The 20,970-nt window shown below is 45.7% G+C and overlaps 1 protein-coding gene across 1 annotated transcript; it reads left to right on the top strand.

Moving 5' to 3' along the window:
- Nucleotides 1-256: 256 nt before the first annotated feature.
- HRK (harakiri, BCL2 interacting protein) lies at nucleotides 257-17,732 on the top strand. The gene is made up of 2 exons (XM_048821066.2): nucleotides 257-567; nucleotides 16,491-17,732. Exon 1 carries the CDS (start codon nucleotides 257-259, stop codon nucleotides 518-520), a length of 264 nt encoding a protein of 87 aa, XP_048677023.1. The 3' UTR covers nucleotides 521-567; nucleotides 16,491-17,732.
- The last annotated feature ends 3,238 nt before the right edge of the window (nucleotides 17,733-20,970 follow it).

Raw genomic sequence — 20,970 nt, 5'->3', positions numbered from 1 at the left:
GGCCGGGGCGGGAGGCAGGACAGCTGGGTTTGTGCCGGCTGCGCGGCGCGGCAAGAGTTAAAAGTTACCTTTCCTGCCTCCTGCCCGCAGCCCCGATGGGGCCGGATGATGTAACCCCCTCCTCACCATGTGACACTTTAATTAATAACCGCCCTGGCCGCACAACAACAGCACAGCGCACGTTCCCGCCACGCCGGCCGCTCCCGGGGTCTGGGCTGGACCGGCCGGGCGCAGCGCAGCGCAGCGCCGCGCCGCCATGTGCCCCTGCGCGCTGCACGGGGGGCCCCCCGCCGCCTGCCGCTGCAGCTCCGCCCGGCGCGGGGAGCGCGGCTCCGGGGCGCAGCTGGTCGCGGCCCGCCTGAAGCGGGTCGGGGATGAGCTGCAGGAGCGGACTGCGGGGCGCAGGGCGAGCAGCAGGCGGGCCGCGGCCGGGAGGAGCCTGGCCACCTACCTGGGTCTGCTCTGCGCCGCCACGCAGGTGGCCGCGCTGGTCTGGCTGATCCGCAAGAGGAGCTGGTAGGGACAAGGGCTCGGGCAGGAGCGGAGAGCAACCGGGACGCGCAACAGGTAGGGTCCCAGCCCGCGCGCAGCCAGCCACCCGGGCGGGGGGGCGCTTTGCAAAATAACCGGGGCCGGTAACAGATAGTGGGAGGGGGGCTTGGTGTGAAATGTCCAGAGACAAAGGCTGAAGTCTGCAGCCGCTGCCGCCGGCTTCTCCTTCCCAGTCCCCGGTCTGCGGCGCAGCGCAGGCTGGACGCGGGGAGTCTAGTCCGGGAGAGACCCGCGCCGCTCGCCTGGCTTGGGGGTGCTGATGCCAGGGCGCTTGACAGCGCAGGGGAGCCAAGAGACCAACGCACTCGCCGCGGAGCTCCAAGCGCCTTAGCCCCATTGTACAGAAGGAGGAGAGTGAGGCACAGATGGGGCGAGAGGCTCGGCCCCAAACCACCCCGTGCCTCGGGGCAGAATCCGGTTGGAAACCTGAGCCCGCCCGGTCTATCAGTCTGGGAGCCGGGTGGGGGGGCTGGGAATGAGTCCCGGGCGCGCCGCAATCCGGAGCGGAGTGTTTGATGAAGCTGATGTCAGGGGCTCTCTGTCAGCGCTTGGCACGGCAGCAAAACTCACCGTCTGCCTGATCGGCAGCCAGCAACGGGATCCAGCAGATTTGGTCAAGTGCACGTTCTGCGCGGTTAATTACAGCTGGTAGACACGAGCTGGACTGCGGGGGTGGGCATGGATTGGGGTACCCAGGCCTTTGCAGCCGGGTAGGGATCCAGCTGCTCCTCTGCCACTCTCCAGCATGGTCTGTGTTGTCCCACGGGGAGACCCAGGCAGGTGCGTGTCATCAGTTATTGATCAGTTCTCTTGCAGGATAGTGGAGGGGGCGGGAGGTTGGCTTGTAATGTAGCAAACCTTGTACTGAGCAAATCACCCGAAAGGTCTGTTACGCGCAGATCCAGGACGGCAAGTCCCCATCTCCCCCTGTACAAACATGGACCCACATACGCTCTCCTCTTCCAAAGGCTTTAACTCTTCGCCTTGGAAAGTTCCCAGGGGCAACCTGCGATTCGGTGAGGCCTCTTTGGGGATCCAGCTTCCCACCAGCACCTGGCTGCGGGGACCTTGTTTTTAGGAGACCCCCTGGCACTCCCAGCTTGTTGCTGTTTTTATTAGTCCGAAAGTTTCTCTTCCCTTTTGTAAACCCTTGGCTGTCTAGGGCTTGAAAGCTTCCACCCTCCCCCCGGGAAATGCAGCGGGAGTTGTTGTATGTTAGCTGTAAACTCCAGGGCAGGTTAAAAACGCAGGTACAGACGCCTGGAAGCAAAGGGGAGCTCACTCTGAAGTGGGCGCGGGGGCGCGTTAGGCGGACGGGCCGGGCCGCTCATTGACCCTGCTCCGCCAAACGGAAGGTGTTTGCCACGGTGGTTTTTCACAGTTTGCTCCAGTCTTTGCAACAGCCCAGAAAGGGGGTGATGAGTGTGGCAGAGCCCGTTCAAGGGAATCAGGGACCGAGGGGGCTCCAGGGTCGTTTCCATGCGCGCCACACACGCGCAACGCCGTCGGGTGGCCCCGGCTCCTCTGAAGTCCCCTGAAGATGGGGAGTATAAGCAAGCCCCGACTCCCGTCACAGCGACAAAACGGCAGCGAGCAGGAGGCTAGTACCTCGCTGTCTGTGGCCCTTGTGCAAGGGAGGACACTTCACCGGCTTCATCCCGTCTCCCAGGCGGTCCAAGCCCCGAGCTGGAGCCGGGGGTGGGACGCAGCGCAGCCGCCTGCCCAGCCGAGAGTAGGTCTGTGGGCTGAAAGCTGCGGGTTTCGTCCCAGGCCACTGTCAGGATCACTTTACCTGCCAAGCCACAATAGCCTTGTGGGTTTGTTTTCATGGAATGATTTAACTCAGTGGTTCTCAAACTTTTTTTGGGTGGACCACTTGAAAATTGCCGAGGGTCTCGGCAGACCACTTAATGATGTTTCCAAATGTTGTTTGTACCGCTAGCTAGCTGTTGTAAAGTGCTTTGGATAAAAGCGCTATATACAAAATCCTTAGTAAGAATTTAACGTTTTTTGGTTCTACAAATAAAAGCACACAACTCATATTTTAGTATCAGTAGTCTTACTTTCTAATGCGATGGATGGCTGTGAAGGAGGGGGGTCTCTCCCTCTTTCTCCCCGACTGCAGCAGCCCCCGAGCTGGGGAAAATCACCTCTTTCTCTGGCTGCCACAGTCCTGCATGTCTCAAATTCCCCCACCCCTCTTCTCACCTCACTGCCCCCTCCCACCTATTCCCCCCAAGGCCACTACCTCACCTTACATGTGCATCTTCTGCAGGGTCCAGGCACCTAATGAGTGGAGCCAAGCAGGCGATGGGTGGGCCTTCATTCTCTCATGTGCAGCCACCCAGGTGCACACCTGAATGGAGGTGGTCTGCAGACCACAGTTTGAGAACGTCTGATTTAACTGAAAGTCACGTGTGCAAGTTCAGGTTCTCTGCTTCCTCGGCCCGTGCAGGGCAGGAGTGGGACTGGGTGGTCTCTAGAACGATTCTCGTCTCTCACACCCACCACCTGGAATCGGGAGCTGGAGTTCGGGTGTAGGATGTCTCCTGATTCCAGAGCCCTGTCCAGTCTGAGTACACAAGAGGTCCCAGCCCCACCAGCGTCAGGGCTGTAAATCCCTGAAAGTTGCTGCCTGGTTTCTTCCCTCCACTCCTTCCTATGCCCACCCGGTGCCAGGCAGGCTGATGCTTTCTTAGGAGAAATATTTTTGGCGTGTTCACTGGGGAAAATGCCTAAAACGGATTCAGTGGAAAGCTGCTTTCTCGGTTGGTCACACTGAAGAGTTCCGTGATAACCATATTCTCTTCCCCCACTCCCTCCAGAATATATGGATTGTCCCTGTAGACTAAGCCAGCTGTGTAGAAAGCTCTCTCAGTCCTAGCACTTCAGTTTATCTATTTCTTGAGCGACTACCAGTGGGATTCACAAAGGTACGTAGGCATCTAAACCCCAGATTTGGGCACCTAAGTCTGGGGTTCAGGATCCTAAGTCCCAGTTTTAGGCTCCACTGTGATTCACAAGCTCCAGCCCCACCAGCTCCAGCCCCACCCTAAACTCACTCTGCTCCTAATTTATTTATTTATTTTGCCATAAAAGTTCCCTAGGCACCTAGTTTCTGCCACTGAGCAAGCACACGGCTGCCTCCCTATAGGCATCTGAATGCTTATCTCCGGCCTAAGCCCTACAGTGATTCACCAACTGGGGGAAGACAGGAGTTCAGCTACCCATCTCACACGTGGGCCTGATCAGGTAGGCATGCTGAGTGGCTGGCTACCAGATTGGGTCTCATTCCCAACTTGGCTGGAGGAGGAGGCTGGAGTGGTGGTGCCCCCCCCTTACAACTTCTAGCCCCGTGGCTAGAGCTCTCTCCTGAGAGGTGGGAGACCCCTGTTCAAATCCTTTCTCCCTCTGGCAGAGGGGGGAATTGAACCAGTGTGTCCCGCATCCCAAGTGAGTGCTCTAACCACTGGGCTGAAAGTTATAAAGTGAGCACGACCGCAACCACTGCTTCCTCCTCCTGTGGCTGGTTTGTTGTGTGTGGAGTTAGGCACCTGCCTAGCACATTCTCCCAAGAAACACCACAGGCTTCTAATCCACGGGACTCCAGGAGAGGGTTCCCAGTTCCTGAATTGCTAGCAGAGATAGGTGCCTCCCTTCAGCCCAGACTTAGGCACCTATCTCATTGAGAGGAGGGGCCTTAGAACATCCCAGGATGTTGGCATCTCCCACTGGTTAGCTTAAGTGGCTCCCTGCCTAGTAGGCCAGCTTTTGTAGATTGCATTCTTAGGCACCTCTCTCCCCCCATTCATTGCATAGGGAGCCTAGGTGCCTCACTCAGACTTTGTGAATCCTAGCCTGGTTCCTGGGATTTTCTAGGCACCTAAAAGTCAGTGTCACAACGCCTGCGTCCCTGTGGGAATCTAGCCCTACAACTTCATCAGTCTTGTCTTGATTTTTGTAATTCCTATGTTCATCGATATATGTTATTTCTTTATTAAATAAACAACTAATTATTTTTTAAAAATACTAATACCACATTGGTGATCTCCCCCCCGCCCGATCAAACAAAAGAAACCAGTTTCTCTTCCTCCCAGTCCCTCTGCTAAACTGCTGGTTTCTTAACCCCTGATTTGTACATTGTGTGAGTTTGCACTACCTAAATTCTGGATGGTTCTGCTAAAATTATCAGCAGTGAAACAGTCAATAACTTTGCCATTTAAATCCACATAATTATTCTTCAGAGTTAACTTCCTATTGAGATGACTGGAACAATTCTCACTCAGAGCTAATAGTATTAGAATTGTTATTTATATAGCACCATAGATACGATAGATGTTTTACAATTCCAGTAAAGAGGAAATTTTACTTCTTGCCCATCGGAGTTTAAAACCTAAGGCCTTGTTTCAGGACAACAGTTAAGCAAATATTTAACTCTATCCATATTCAGTTCCATTGACCTCAAGTTACTTGCATGTGATTAAATGCTTTCCTAAACAATGCCTTGCCTTAGTGACAAAACAGGATGAGATGACAACACAGAGAAGGACAGCAGAAGGGAAGTCCAAAGAAGAAGAAAATATGATTGTCCTTTCCCTCCTTTCTCCTAATCCCCTTGTTTGTTTGTGACCCTCAGTTATGTCAAACCAAGACTGATTTTTGAGGCAGGAATCATATCTTTACTTGTTTGCAAGGTGCTTGGCACATTTTTAGGTGTCTGAAAAATAATAAATAAAAACGTGATTACTTGGGACACTTCTCTATTCATTTAGTGTTTTAAAGTAAGGTTTTAGATAGATAGATGTGTGTTTACACTGTGTGTGTGTTTGTGTCATATTATTATCGATTACGTGAGTGATATACAGCTATTCTGTCTGTCTGCAGATTCAGTCAGGTCATTCAGAAAGTTTTCTTGGCAAACAGGACGACAAAATGTTTTTTTAACTGAAACTTTAAATTCTACACAATGGCAGTGTGTCCCTCAGAGAGGTGCTGGGATGGTGTGTGACTGGACGCAGCTAAGGTTGCTGGATGAGACTGCAGTCAGCTCTACTCCTCACTTCCATTTCCCTTCTCTAACCACTACTGATACTGTCTCCTCCAGGATTCAATCTGTGAAGAGGTTCATGAACCAAGCTGTGTGGTTTGGTTCACAGTTTTTGGAAATTAATTTCCCTCTGAGATTCACTTGTAGGTTTGAGCTCAACAAACTCAAGCTTCCAAGGGGAACATTACAACTGGCCCCTTTACGTTAGCCTCTCATTTGCCCCCTCCTTTTTGATAAGATGTAGGAACTCACTTCTTTTCTTAGGGTATGGAAGTGCTGGGAATTGCTAGTGTGTAGAGAATGCAACTATAGGAAGGGATGGAGCTGGTGATACTGGTTGGGACATAGGGAATATTTACCAGCCTCTCAGCTGTGTGAACACATTCAGTCCAAGCTCACCAGGCTGAGGTCCACAAATCCCACCAAACCTCAGATCCAAGGCTCAGTTCAACTGAGTTTGAAGTTAATCGCAAATATTTGCATAGCTTAGTTGAGCAACCTGAGTTCTGTTCCCACTTGGCTCTGCCACTGACCCTGTGTGACCCTGGCCTCAATTTCCCCATCTGTAAAATGGGCCTAATGATACTTGCCTACCCACGGGGTGTTGGGAAGCTTAACTGTTTGTAAAGTGCGTTGAGATTCTCTGAGGTAACATGCTATAGAAATGCAAAGTATTATTCTCAGTTGAGCAGATACAAGCTCCATCTTCATTGTGCACATTCCCTCTCTATACTCTTCACTTCCTTAAGGTTCACAAGGCCAGAGGTTCTGTGCTCACTTGAAGTGCTCCTATGCTGCAGGCAGGGGCAGATATAGCCTCCCACTTCAATTGGGTGCACCATACTAAACTCTAGTGTAATCGCAGCATGACACAAAACAGAACAATAAATACAAAGAAAGCATGACACAGTGAGCACCCGGGGGAGGGAATGTGTGTTCCAGTGAGGGCCCAGTCCGCTCCGTGCAGCTGTTCTGGGGCCAGTCCTGATTACTCACCGTGGCGAGACAGAACCCAGCCGGGATGCAGTGGGGAAGGCTGTTCCACTCAACATATGGACCTAGCTACTCATAGTGGGGAGAGGCCTGGCCATGAGCCCAGTGCCCTGACAGTGGTGTAGTGTTAAAAAAAGAGGTGGGTAAAGTAACCTAACCTAAACTTCATATTGCCCAAATGAAAAGTGGGTAACCTCAGTTTATAACTATACTGCCCCTGCATCCCTGCTACCTGGAGACTGGGACACACAGGGGTATTGCCCCTCCCGCTCCCCATCCCTCATCCCCATCCCCCAGTGCACCTTCTGGCAGATTTTGCCCTTTGGGCTTCGATAGCCGCACGCAATTCTGACATCATTGCACAGCCATGTGGCTGGGAGCAGCGTCACTGTGACACAGAGCCTGGGCCATGGAGCCACGTGAGGTTCTCATTCAAAGGAGCGAATGCAGCTCGCTCCTCCCTCCCCCAATGGGGTATTTTTCCACCCTTGGTTTCATGATTTCAGTGGGTGCAGCTGAACCCAGGACTCCCCACTACAGCTTTCCCTGGCTTCAAGGACAAAAATACAAATGTAGGTCTTAGAAAAAAAAGACTTTTCTTTGTGCTTTGAAATAACAACAGGGATGATGTTGAGAGTCCAGATGTGAGGAGCCATCCTGGCTAATAACACAATCTCCTGGATGCCACATGTACAAGGGAGCCATCCAACTCCCCTGGTGAGCTTCCAAGTCACATGTGATGAGCTGTGAACACAAACACATCCACACACAGGGATAATTAAATATACCACCAGCAGCTCACTTTCAGGGTTTAATTTATACCTCTTTTTAATATACTGTCTTTTATTGTCATACCTTCCATGTCTTTCTTTCTTTCTCTTTCTTTCTTTCTTTCTTTCTTTCTCAGTTTTGGTTGAAAACCATTTTGCTCACACTAATATATGCTATATGCAATATCTGAAAAAATGTATCTCAAAGTCACATGGATACTGCCTCACATGACCCTGCTCATTAATAAACTAGGGAAATATAGACCAGAGACAAACCTACTACAAGGTGGGTGCACAACTGGTTGGAAAAGTGTACTCAGAGACTAGTTATCAGTGGTTCACAGTCAAGCAGAAGTGCATATCGAGTGGGGTCTTGCAGAGATCTGTCCTGGGTCCGATTCTATTCAATATATTCATAAATAGTTTGGATAATGGCATAGAGAGTACACTTATAAAGTTTGCGGAGAACACCAAGCTGGGAGGGGTTGCAAGTGCTTTGGAGGACAGGATTAGAATTCAAAATGATATTGACAAACTTGAGAAATGGTCTGAAATAAATAGGATGAAATTCAATAAGGACAAATGCAAAGTATTCCATGAAGGAAGGAATAATCAATTACACAAATACAAAATGGGAAATGAATGGCTAGGAAGGAGTACTGCAGAAATGCATCTGGGGGTTATAGCATATCACAAACTAAATATGAGTAAACAATGTAATATTGTTGCAAAATACCCTAACATCATTCTTCAACATATTAGCAGGAGTGTTGTAAGCAAGACACGAGAAGTAATTCTTCCACTCTACTCAGCACTGATAAGGCCTCAACTGGTATCCAGTTCTGGGCACCACACTTGGGGAAAGATGTGGACAAACAGGAGATAGTACAGAGGAGAGCAACAAAAATTATTTAAAGTAAGATTGAAAAAAATGGGTTTGTTTAGTCTGGAGAAGAGAAGATGGTCATGATAACGGTCTTCAGCTGTGTAAAAGGTTGTTATAAAGAGAAGGGGTTCTCTTTAACCACTCGGGACAGGACAAGAAGTAGTGGGCTTAAATTGCAGCAATGGAGATTTAGGTTAGACATTAGGAAAGATGCCCTAACTGTAAGGGTATTTAAGCACTGAAACAAATTACCTAGGAATGTTGTGGAATCTCCATTATTGGAGGTTTATAAGAACAGGTTAGATAACCACCTGTCCGGAACAACCTAGATAATACTTAGTCCTGCTTTAGTGCAGGGGACTGGACTAGATGACCTCTCAAAGTCCCTTCCAGGCCTAGATTTCTATGCTTCTATGATGTTGCAGTGATGAGCATGGCTCTAGACCTTAGAATAGACGAGATATGTGATGAGCAGTACTTTACGAGCTCTGTAGGATGTTTGTTTTTGAACAAAATATGTATTTGCCCCTCCCCCTGTACATCTACAGAGAAACTCTTCGGTGATAAACGCCTTGTACAGTAAGATGTTAACTCCAGGTCCTGACCACTCATGTGCATTAGGGATTTCATGGCAAACTTAATAAGAATAGGGGAATTAGCTTGCACCACTTAATACTGCTCAGCCCAATACCTAGCTAAGTCACTATTAGTCTTATGGTCTAGTGGTTAGAGAAGTGGAACAGTAGTCAGAACAAGGGAAAATTCCAGCTTGGCTAATTGCTTACTGCCTCTCTAAATTCCCCACTGAAGTTTCAAATAGGCATGGTATTCTTCACTCTCTCTCTACACCCTAGTAAGTGTATGTGTGTGTATCTATCTATATCCTAGGATGTGCAGCTATCCCTGTAGTGGAACACGGTAGCTGTTTAATAATGCACAGCAATGTTATAAAGCAGTTTAGAGTAGGAAATGATCACTCTGTATTTGGGGTCTGCTCCCACTTCTCCCAGGAATCAGGTTTTAAAGGGTATTTGGGCATTGGCTCACTCAGCATTGAAAGATTTAGGTATCTATATCCTATGTTCAAAAATGGCATAGGCATTTAGGGCCCTAAGTCTCACTGCGACTTGGGATGCTAAGTGCCTAAGTCACTTTTGAAAATGGCACTTAATCATCTAAATCACTTAGGCCTTACAGCACTGAGTGGAGCAACACCTAAATACGTCTACAAATCTAGGCCCACGTATCTTCAATGGAAGCAGGACTGCGCCCAAGGGGTGGAACCAGTTTGTAATGTCTGTTGGACACTTTGGGATTCTTGAATGAAAAGTGCTCTGAAAGTGGCAGCTTTGTAATATATAATCTGACATCACCTTGCAACACCCAGCCAGGGCATGAAGTGTAGTTTGCATGTGCCAATTTGGCATGCAGTGTCATTTGTATTTTGCTCTATTAGTCTAGAAGTGGCAGTGTATTAAATTAAACCCTCTCTCTTCCTGCCAGCAACACCAGCCTGGTCCTATGCTCATTGAGTTGCCAATAACTTCCCCCACTGTCTGCCGCTAGGTTCACGCAGAGCTGCTCTGTCAAATGTCTCAGTGTAGTTAATTAGCTGTATTAAAATGGAGTTGATAGGATTTCTGGAGATATCACACTGAGCTGTGCAGAAGTCCAGAAAAGAGTAAGGACCAGAGGTAGTACGGCAGTTAGGGGACAAGGCTGGCTGATTCAGCACTATCATAGAATCATACGCTATCAGGGTGGGAAGGGACCTCAGGAGGTCATCTAGTCCAACCCCCTGCTCAAAGCAGGACCAATCCCCAATTTTTGCCCCAGATCCTTAAATGGCCCCCTCAAGGATTGAACTCACAATCCTGGGTTTAGCAGGCCAATGCTCAAACCACTGAGCTATCCCCTCCCCACTAGGCTACAGTTTCGTATCATGACCAACAAACCGAATACTCAACCTGTTACATCCTGTGTATTCTGTGTGCCTTCCTGAGTCTGACACTAGGAAGAAAACTTTACTGCTTATTTTCCTGAAAAACTAAGGATGGAGAAATCCTCCATCTTATGCTCCCCATTCATAAACCCCAAAGCCCCTCACTGCTAAACCCGCACAAGAGAAAATCCTCATCACTAAGCCTCCAATAAGCCAGCAGCAAAGAAGCATATTATTGTTAAAGAAATAAAGAGCAGCCACACAATACCTCTTTCTAGGGGTGGATTACAGGACCCATATCTTCTGGGACTTCGGAGTCACCCCAACAACTTTCCCCTTTGGCCTCTGGCCTCCTTGATCTTGCCATCTGCAAACCTCTCTGATCAGCTGTTCCTCTGAGCGTCTCTCCAACGGATCCATGCTTCTTTCCTGTTGCCTCCACCCTACTCCCTGATCTTCCTTTCCCAACTATCCCTTCCACCTCCAGCACAAGCAAATTCAAAAAGCCCTGATGCAAGGGGATATATCTCCCATGGAATGCAATGGAAGTCTCACTCCCTTATGCCAGGGCTCAGTAAGGCCTTTGGTTTCTCACTAGCTCTTTGCTGCATCGGGCTGGAATCCCAGGTGTTCTGCATCATTCTGCCCCCGTCACTGTCCTTTCCCCGGACAATCCAACCGCCCCAATATTTTCCTTTGACACGTATGATTTATAGGTATGATTTTATGTACAGTATTAAGCACTGACTACCTGCAAAATGAATCACTGGCGTAAGCAGGTGTAATTCCATGTTAGCCGTGAATTGGGATCCACTTACGCAGTGCTTTGCAAGATAAGTAAAAAGTCAGCTTCTTCCGTGACTTCATCAGTACTAGAACTGCGTACCCAGCCCTGGCTTGACTCTGTGGCTCTGAATAAAGATGAGCCAAAGAAGTGCTGAATAAGGGTGCGGGGCGTCCTACCTGAGCGATTGAATCCCTTTACTGTGAGGCTAGCTCCTTCAGCAGAGCAATTTTCCTATCTGGTAGAAACGCCATCTAGCCAAGCAATGCCCAGAGTGGAGTGATGCTGTGGATAAGACTGAAGGATTTATGAGTGAGATTTCCAAAGCCAGCTGGGGGTTTGGATGCCCAAATCCCATTAAAATCAATGGGAATTAATTGTCCAGTCCACTACCTTTGAAAATCTCACTGGCTTTGAAAATCTCAGTCTAAATGCTTTTCATTGTGTCTTTGGCTCTCTTGTTTATCACGAGAAATTAAAGGGGACCAATTCAATGACCTGAAAATCAAAAAGGAATCCTACAAAAAGTGGATGCACTGCTAAGGAGTAAAAAAGAATAGCACAAGTAGGGACAAATTCAGAAAGGCTAAGGCACAAAATGAGTTACACCTACCAAGGGACATAAAAGGCAATAAGAAGAGGTTTGTCAAATACATTAGGAGCAAGAGAAAGATGAAGGAAAGTAAAGGTCATCTACTGAGTGGGGAAGGAGAGCTAATAACTGATGATATCAAGAAGGCTGAGGTGTTTAATGTCTATTTTGTTTCAGCCCTCATTAAAAAGGTTAATGGTTTCCAAATACTCAATACAGTATTAACAACAAGGAGGAAGGAATACAAGCCAGAATGGGAAAGAACAGGTCAAAGAATATTTAGATAAATTAGATGTATTCAAGTTGGCAGGGCCTAATGAATTCATCCCAGTATACTTAAGGAACTAGCTGAAGCAATCTCAGAACCGTTAGCAATTATCTTCAAGAACTCATGGAGGACATCTGAGATCCCAGAGCACTGGAAAAGACCAAACACAGTACCTATCTTTAAAAAGGGGAACAAAGAGGAACCAGGGAATTACAGGTCAGTCTGCTTTACTTGATACCTAGAAAGATATTGGAACAACTTATTAAACAATCAGTTTGTAAGCATCTAGAGGATAATAGGATTATAAGGAATAGCCAGCATGGATTTGTCAAGAACAAATCATACCAAACCAAACTAATTTCCTTCTTTGACAGGGTTACTGGCCTAGCGAATATGGGGAAAGTGGTAGATGTGATATATCTTGATTTTAGTAAGGCTTTTGACACAGTCCCACATGACATTCTCATAAGCAAACTAAGGAAAGGCAGTCTAAATGAAATTACTATAAGGTTGGTGCACAGCTGGCTGAAAGAGGAGTTATCAATGATTTATTGTCAAACTGGGAGGGTGTATCTAGTGGGGTCCCAAAGGGGTCATTCTTGGTCCAGTACAATTTAATATTTTCATTAATGACTTGGATAATGGAGTGGAGAGTATACTTATAAAGTTTAAGGATGACATCAAGCTGGAAGGTGTTGCGAGCACTTTGGAACACAGAATTATAATTCCAAATGACCTTCACAAATTGGAGAATTGGTCTGAACTCAATTCAATAAAGACAAGTGCAAAGTACTTCACTTAAGAACGAAAAATCAAATGCACAACTACAAAATGTGGAATAATTGGATAGCTGGTGCTACTTCTGAAAAGGCTCTGGGGGCTAGAGTGGATCACAGACTGAATGTCAACAATGTGATGCAGCTAGGGGAAAAGGCTAATATTCTGGGGTGTATTAATAGGACCATTGTATGTAAGACATGGAAGGTAAATTGCAGATTGTCCCACTCCACTTAGCACTGGTGAGGCCTCAGCTGGACTATTGTGTCCAGTTCCAGGCACTACACTTTAGAAAAGTTTGGACAAACTAGAGTGTCCAGAGGAGAGGAACAAAAATGAGAAAAGGTTTAGAAAAACTGACCTATGAGGAAAGGTTAAAAAAACGGGGCATGTTTAGTCTGGAGAAAAGAAGGCTGGTGGGCTCCGATAACAGTCTTCAGCTAAGTTAAGGGCTGTTATAAAGAGGACAGGGATCAATTGTTCTCCATGTCCGCTGAAGATAGGACAAGAATGGGCTTAATCTGCAGCAAGGGAGATTTAAATTAGACGCTAGGAAACACTTTCTAACTAGAAAGGTAGTTGAACTCTGGAGCAGGCTTCCAAGGGAGGTTGTGGAATCTCTGTCACTGGAGGTTTTTAAGAACAGGTTGGACAAACAACTGTATGGGATGGTCTAGGTTTACTCGGTCCTGCCTCACTGCCGGGGGCTGGACTGGATGCCTTCTTGAGGTCACTTCCAGCCATACATTTCTATGATTCTAGGTTCTGACGAGAATTCGAGCATCCTTAAGTGGCTAGACAGGGAGGTACAAGACAAAAATGCATTTTAGTTTCCATGAAAAATATCAAAGGAAATGAAAATTTTTAATTTCCATAATTTTTTTCACACAATTTTGGGTTTTTTTTGTTGAAAACAAAAAATATTTCAGTTTTTGGAAACCCAAGAAAATTTTGGTTTTCCGATAAAAACCTGAAAACATTTGACAAAATGTCAAAAAAAAGCCATTTTTCATTTTTAAAAAATTGCTATGAACATTTTTTGACCCTCTCTACAGAGAGGACATGCTGGCACTCCCTCCTGGTAACCTCACCAATATTACATATGGGGTGGAGTTTGGCTTTATACAGTCCCTTTCATACTCAAAGGTCTAAATTCCAATTTGCTAAGTGCTATTGTGGCAAAATTGGAGTAACTCAACTGAAGTCAATTTGAGTTGCCCTGTATTTACAGTGCTGCAAATGAGATCAGAATTTGGCTCAAAGCATATTCCATTAATGAGTCAGATACTGGCAATGCAGCCAATATGCACCAAGTAATGGCTTCAACACAGCCTTTGATATTCAAAGTTGTTTTATTGAGAGATGGGATTTAGGCCAGGATTCTGGGGCTCTCCTTTACTCTTTGGGTGAAATTCACCCCTATGCAGAGAGCCAGCAAGAAGCCTATGCAAAACTTAAGTTGCACTTAAGCCCTCAAAACAGGGCTTACGTGGTGAACAAGCATTGTGCTGGTTCTTTCTCTACACAGGGGTAAATTTCTCCCTTGGAGCTTAATGAGTTTTTGAATTCAAAAACCTTTAAAACTTTGTGAATGTTTTCTGCTGTTTAGGGGAAAGAGAAAAAATGTTTGTGGAATGTAACCTCTTCAGGGGATGGGCTGTCTCATGCTATATGTTTGTACAGCATCTAGCATAGTGGGGCAATGATCCTTGGTTGTGGTCTCTAGGTGCTACAAGAGCACAAGTAAAGTCCTTTTGTAAAACTTCAGGAAAATCCTAACACCCTTATTTGGATTTTACTCAGGCAAAGATTCCACTTCAGTTTATTTAATCCTGCACAGACATTTCTCTGAATCTCATCTCCTCCAAGATTTTTCCTTGATTTTTTTCCTCACCCCTATGAAGTTCACCCTTTGACGTCTGAAGACTTGGGTTCAAATGTGTTTTAAATCACAGTGCAGGTGGCCGAGGTGGTCTCAGGCTAATCCACGGTGATTGTTCGCACACACACAAAAAGCCACTGCATAGTGGCTAGTCTCTGCTCAGCAGAAGCCTAGAAATAAAATTGACAGGAGTTCTACAAGCCAGGGCTGAGGTGCATTGACAGCATGTGTAGGAACCCAAGGCCGGAGTAACAGTTGTGTCCCTCACAAGGTCAGAAGCACTGAAGTGAGCTGTGTGTTCATACCTGCAGTTAAACAACCCCCTAGCAAGAGCCCCTTAGCCCGAATCAGCTGGCCCGGGCCAGCCACGGTGTCTCACTGCAGTGTAGACATTCCCTAAGCCAGTATTATCATGCTCCCATTCCCTTGAGCACTAAACACCTTTCCCCCTTTTCCCCACCAGAAAAAAGTTCCTACAGCATAAGCAGATCTGCAGAAAAGGTGAAGGTTTAGGCACCTCCGTGTGTGTGTCTGTGTGTATGTGTGCACACGCAGGTATCATAGGTCAGGCAACTTGCATTGCTTCCTGTGGGTGGCCTAACCATTTGACTGGTGTTTCAGTCCTGGCTGATTCAATTTGGACTTAGTCCTTCTAGCTTTGTTCACGGTTGCTTTAGATACTTTAGTCTGACAGCAGGAGCCATGGATAGGGATAGGTAGAGAAGGGAGTAATTGCTGAAGTTCCATGTAGACAGGGACCTCTGAGACTTTGTGGAAATTGTTCTGTTTCTGTGGAAACACACCAATCTCTTGTTGCTGAAACAGAGCATGAGTTCAGGAGTTACTCAGCAGTCATTTGCAGCATGAGGATTTGACCAGTTTCCTTAATGGAAAAGATCTAGGGTCAGATTTGGATCATGTGTATATATATATGTACATGTAAATACAAAGTAACAGTACAGAAGCCATGGAGTTACTCTGGATTTCCATTAGTAACTTAGACCAGAATCTGCCCCATAACAAACTGTCAACCCAAATTACTCTCTCATAGTTGACATCGTTGGATATTTTACTACTCACACTTGTGAAATTCATCCGATACAGAGGGCCAGCATAGATTTACCTATTGAGGATTTTATGAGGTCACCCATCACGCTGGGACAGTGGGGGGCAATCTGCGGACAACGGGCCGCATGCGGCCTGTCACGGTAATCCACTGGCGAGCCGCCAGACCGCTTATTTACAATTGCACGGCCGCCCACAGCTCCCAGTGGCTGCGGTTCACCGTTCCCAGACAATGGGAGCTGCAGGAAGCGCTCTGGGATCTGAGAGCTATGAACCTCTTAAGTCCCTTAAAGGCCCCATAACGGGTATTAATGAGACTTAAAAAGTGTGTAGACCTTGTGCTGGCTCTCTGCCAACTGAAATACTGGAGATGCAAATATGACATAGAAACTCTTTATTTTAAGAGTTTTTCCACAATCTGCTCTTGAGAACTGGGATTTACACTTGCAAATGCCTTTATCAATGAGCACATGTGCCCTAGGATGACACTGCCCTGATGTTACAGTGAACGTGAAAAACAGAGGCATTAAGTGATTTGCCCAAGGCCGCAAGTCAAATCAGTGACAGAACAGGACTAGAACCCAGGAGTGCTGCAATTATCAATAGACCACAGTGCTTTCCTGTAACAGTTAGTTGTTTCTCTAAAAGTTAACATTTAACTCATCTGAAGCTGGACACCCAAGAAGACTGGGTGTCTTCTTTGGGACAGCCAAAATTAAAGCCACACAGGATTTGTGGTAGCACTGTGAATAAAAGCCAGATCTCTTGTTCTCCTGTGATTTAACCACAAAGCTGTCTTCCCCATAAATTACATACGCCTCTGGTCAGTAAATTCTTGCATCAGCAGGAAGGTTTATGCATGCATTTAGAAGATGCTTTTATGCTAACCATTGCATCAATATAATGAAAAACAAATTATTTTGCTTTCTCAGGCTGGAGAAAACCCTGCACCCTTGGAGAAAATCATTTCCCCTTTTCCTGCAGGGAGTACAGAGTCTGAGCAGCAGCTATGAAGAATGGAGAAAGAAGAGGAGGAGGATAAAAGAGGCTGGAGCAACGTGAAAGAAGATTTGTACTGAAGGAGCTGTTCAAGTGCCCAGCAGCAAAACAGAGACACATACATGCTTATATAGAGAGCATACGTTAATACATGCATGCCTTGTTGAGAACGTAAGCAACATTCCTTTTAGATGACTGTGGTCTGAGCGCTTGTGCTCCTGCAGTTTGAGTCAAAAGATTAGTGATGTCCTTGCTGTAGTGCTAAAACTTTCCCCACCAGGCATTGTCTATGGTATGGTATGGCACGGCACGCATCTGCCCCTTTAAATGTAGAAGTGTGAAAAATCACTTGCAAACCCAGGGTTAAAGAATACCAGCAGATAGTGCATTTGCTGCAAATAGGCATCGGCTTGTCTTGGGAGGTGTGGGAAAGGGGTGTTTAGCCGTTTTGACAAGAGACAGAGTGTGTGTGTGTGTGTATATTAAGCTCTATGACACCAGGCGAGATATGCTTTTCTTACAACTGTACTTTCTCTGGTGCTACCTTTAATGTTTGTCTAGGGCTCAACTGTCTCTTTGCGGTGCTACAGTTTTACCAGGACGATGTTCTGAAACATGAGACTGGGAGAAATATATTTTGGTTATTAATATTTATACACAAAAAATAGGTTAAGAAGGTGCTATTTTCCTTTCTTTCTACCTGTAAATAAATTAACAAACAAACAAAAAAACCACCAGCCAATCTAACCCTGAACTTTATAAAACAACTCACTTTGGGACAGCTCAGCTCTTGTTTTGCTGGAAAGTACCATGCGATATGATAGCAGTCGTGCGGAACAGGCGATTACTTTCACCCCTAGATATTCAAAAAAGGCTGAAGGATTTGGCCCAATAATCAGCTATGTTAGAGCTCTGTGGTGGGGAGCTGGTAGGGCTGCATGCCTAAGTCCTTGCTACTCTTTGAAACCATAAGGGTTTAAAGAGCTACAAAGTGCTCAGAGCAGTTTTAAGGCCACGGGGCAATAACAGCCATTCCTACTAGTACTGCGTTAGGTGATGTTCCATTGTAAACCATTACTTTCAGAAGTCTCATAAAAACAGCGATAAAAATGGCTCTGGGCTGGACGTTTACCAACCAAATCTGATCCGATTGGTCATTGTTCTCACTAAACATTTTTAAAAGACTGGGTCCGACACATCCATATTAAACAAGTGCATTCTGTTATTTCAGAGATGTTGTGTTGGATGATCAGCAGAAAGAAGACTCAAACACACAAAATATCACTGAATGTAAACTCACATGAGAGAACATTGTGTATTACCGTTGTGAATAGCACACACTGCACCAGCAACAAGACTAGATCTGGCAAAAAATATTTGCATGGAAATGTATTCAAATTTACAAACAAATAAATGCTCACCAGACCAGAACATTGAACAAATATTGCAGAATGCTCACAGAAAGTCACTGGTGAGTTTGTTACTGGGGTATTTGCACCCAAAGATTGATTTTACTAGTTATGGGGGAGATTTTCAAAAGACATAAAGGGATGTCAGATGCCCAACTTTCATTGACTTTCAATGGGAATTGGGCACATACCTGCTCTTTGAGGCTTTGAAAATCTTCCTGTACTTTCATCCCACCATAGAACAGAAATATACCATGTGACCTTTATATACAATCAGAACTGCTTGAATTTTGGATACTTGCAGAGAAGAGTTTCGATGCAGTCTCTAGGCTGAAATCTGTGCGTCAAGCATTCATCAATTTTCAGGCACACCTACACGTGTCTGTGGGAATTACTGGTTCTTGAACAATTGATGAACAGGGAAAAGGGTGTAAAGAATAATTTTTTTCCCAGCTCAAATTATGACACACAGTGAGTGAAGAATGGCACTCTTGTTGAGGAGATTTGGATGGGACATGGCTACGAATGGACCTCAGTCTCTTCCATACCACATTTGGGGCATGATTCTGAGAGGTGCTGAACACCTTTAGCTCCCCTTGGGCCCTAGCTCACTCCTCCTGAAGTAGATGGAAGTTTTGCTGTTGACTTCAATGGGAGCAGCCTTAGGCCTGCTGATTTCAACAAGCATTGTGGGTGCTCAGCCCTCCTCTGGATCAGGCTGATTCTTTAAGAGAAACATATACATTTATGAAAATAAATCATAAAGGAAATTAAATTGTACCTCTATATATTTTAGCATGATATCCTATACAGACAGGAATCCCGTACTGAGGTGGCTAGGCCACCTCATGTGGCAAATTATCTGGTTTATGTTTATTTGTACAGGACAGGCAGGGACCTCCGCTCCCATGGAATGTCCTCCCCTTTTTAAATGATCAGCTTCCTGCCTCTAAACAGTCAATAACTTCCCAGCTGAGGGAGGAATTGGTCCCCTTCCCTTGAAGCATGTGTAGTTTGCATTATCATTTGCTATTTATATTATGACCCATGGGCTACCTCGGTCTGCAGCTCCAAAACCTTATGTGGCTTTTGCCCCATCTAGGGCTTTCATAAATCAGTCACAGATAAGCCACAATCCTGTGACACAGTGAGACAGTTTAAGGGCACAAGGAATAGGCTCTGCTCTCAGTGTTGTGTCCCTGGTCAGTGGGAGCTACTTCAATCAAGGTATGAGACTCAACAATGAGGCACACAGCATTGACTAAACCTGCAAAGTCCCTTAGTACAGACAGGGCTCAATGTAAAATCCAGGAAGGATTTTCTGGAGGAGGACCGGGCCGAGGATGGGGATAGGGAGAAAAGGGACAGAGACCTCTTCAGCTGTTTCCAAGAACTCAGTCAAGAATACAAAAGGACACATTATGCCCAGGAAAGCTACAACCATATCAAAAGCATTTCACAGGTTTACATGAGAACAGAATTTGGCATGGGAATTCTTCTTTAACTCTGACTTGCCTGGCTTTTGTAGGCTTAAATCAGATGTTTTGTGTGAATGGAATGTTAGGTTTACGAAGACTTAATCTAACAGCTGAGTCAAGGAAACTTTGCTAGAGAAGTCTCTTGGCAGAAGCTTTACAGCCAACATTCTCTGTAGATAAATTCAGTGATTTACTAGAGGGTATGTATTTGTCTAAGCCTTACATTTTCAGGTATAAATGACTATACTTGAATGCCTCCATTTTTTGACAAGGAGTGTTTTTATGCTTTTTTAAAAAAAAAAACCAGATTCAACTCCAGTTGATATTTGTATTTGGAAACTAATACATGTTGTATACTCCCCACCATTGTTCTTGTTCATTACAAGGACTGTGCAAGATGGTGGTGGTGGGGTTGTACTTTCCGAATGTAAAGGAAGCCTGCACGGTCCCTCCCCCCTCCTCTCCTTTTTGCAGCACCCAAGAAGCCATTGATTTTGATTAGCTCTGCAGAGGAGCCTCTGTGAAGAGCGGGAGTGCTCTCTAAATGAAAAAAAGGCCTCATCTTAGGTTTCAGCAGACAGTGTGTGTGCAAGCCAGGGAAGAAGGTTATGAGATCATAGTCTGTATGGAATGCTGCATAATGTGACTGTGAAGAAAGTCTTTATTAATTTTTAAAGCAGCACTTGCATGAGATAGATCCCATGGCTTATTGGAACTTCACATTTCAAATTAGAAATGCAGCTAAGAATAGGATAATACTGCCTCCTCATCCCCCGCATCACTAGGCCAAATTTATTCCTGGTGTAAGTCCATTGACTTGGAGTCAGTGGGGTTATACCCAGGGTGGAATCTGATCTAGTGTTTCTAGATTTCTACTCTCTTTCTTGGAATGCTTTTCACCAGCTAAAAGGGAAGGTGTGGAAGCCATTCTACCCCTTCTATATTACAAGACTATCTGTGCTCGCCTACATTTTTGTGTCCTAGAACAAGTGTTACCATTTGGAGGCAGAGGAAATCATCAAAATACATAGTTTTGTGCTGATGAGGCTTAACTGATCCACTGACTGCTTGTGTACACATTGAAATTGCACCAATTTAACTAAATCTTTCCCTAAATCAGTGTAGTTAAATCAGCGCAGCTCCCTTCGAACAGTTTAAAAAAACTTAATTTGGTTGTTACTTAATTTGGTCTTGTCTTAAACTAAATAGAGACAAGACCCTCAAGTCAATTTTAGAGTTTCCAGAAAGAGGGCAGCAGGTATTTAACTAAATTGTTTAGAAACAGATTTAGTTAAGTGGGTATCCCTTCATTGTGTAGAGTGGGCCTTAGAGATAGGCACTTTCTCTGTTCTTTCGCAAACACTTGACTAAGGGCTGCTACAGCCATATTCCTCACACCAGAAACCTAGGAGATAGAGAAAGAAGCATCTCCCTGTGGGAGCTGGTGGAGAACAGAAAAGTGAGGCAGCAGGAAACCCTTCTCTTGAGAAGCCAATTTCCCTTGTAGAAAAAGTGTGTTGATAATG

This window comes from Caretta caretta, chromosome 15 (genome assembly GCF_965140235.1).
Source record: "Caretta caretta isolate rCarCar2 chromosome 15, rCarCar1.hap1, whole genome shotgun sequence".
NCBI classification, from domain to species: Eukaryota; Metazoa; Chordata; order Testudines; family Cheloniidae; genus Caretta; species Caretta caretta.
This window is presented reverse-complemented; position numbering and strand designations above follow the sequence as displayed.

Excerpts from the sequence above, each read along its gene's own strand:
- HRK (XM_048821066.2), top strand. The coding sequence starts at position 257 with ATGTGCCCCTGCGCGCTGCACGGGGGGCCCCCCGCCGCCTGCCGCTGC.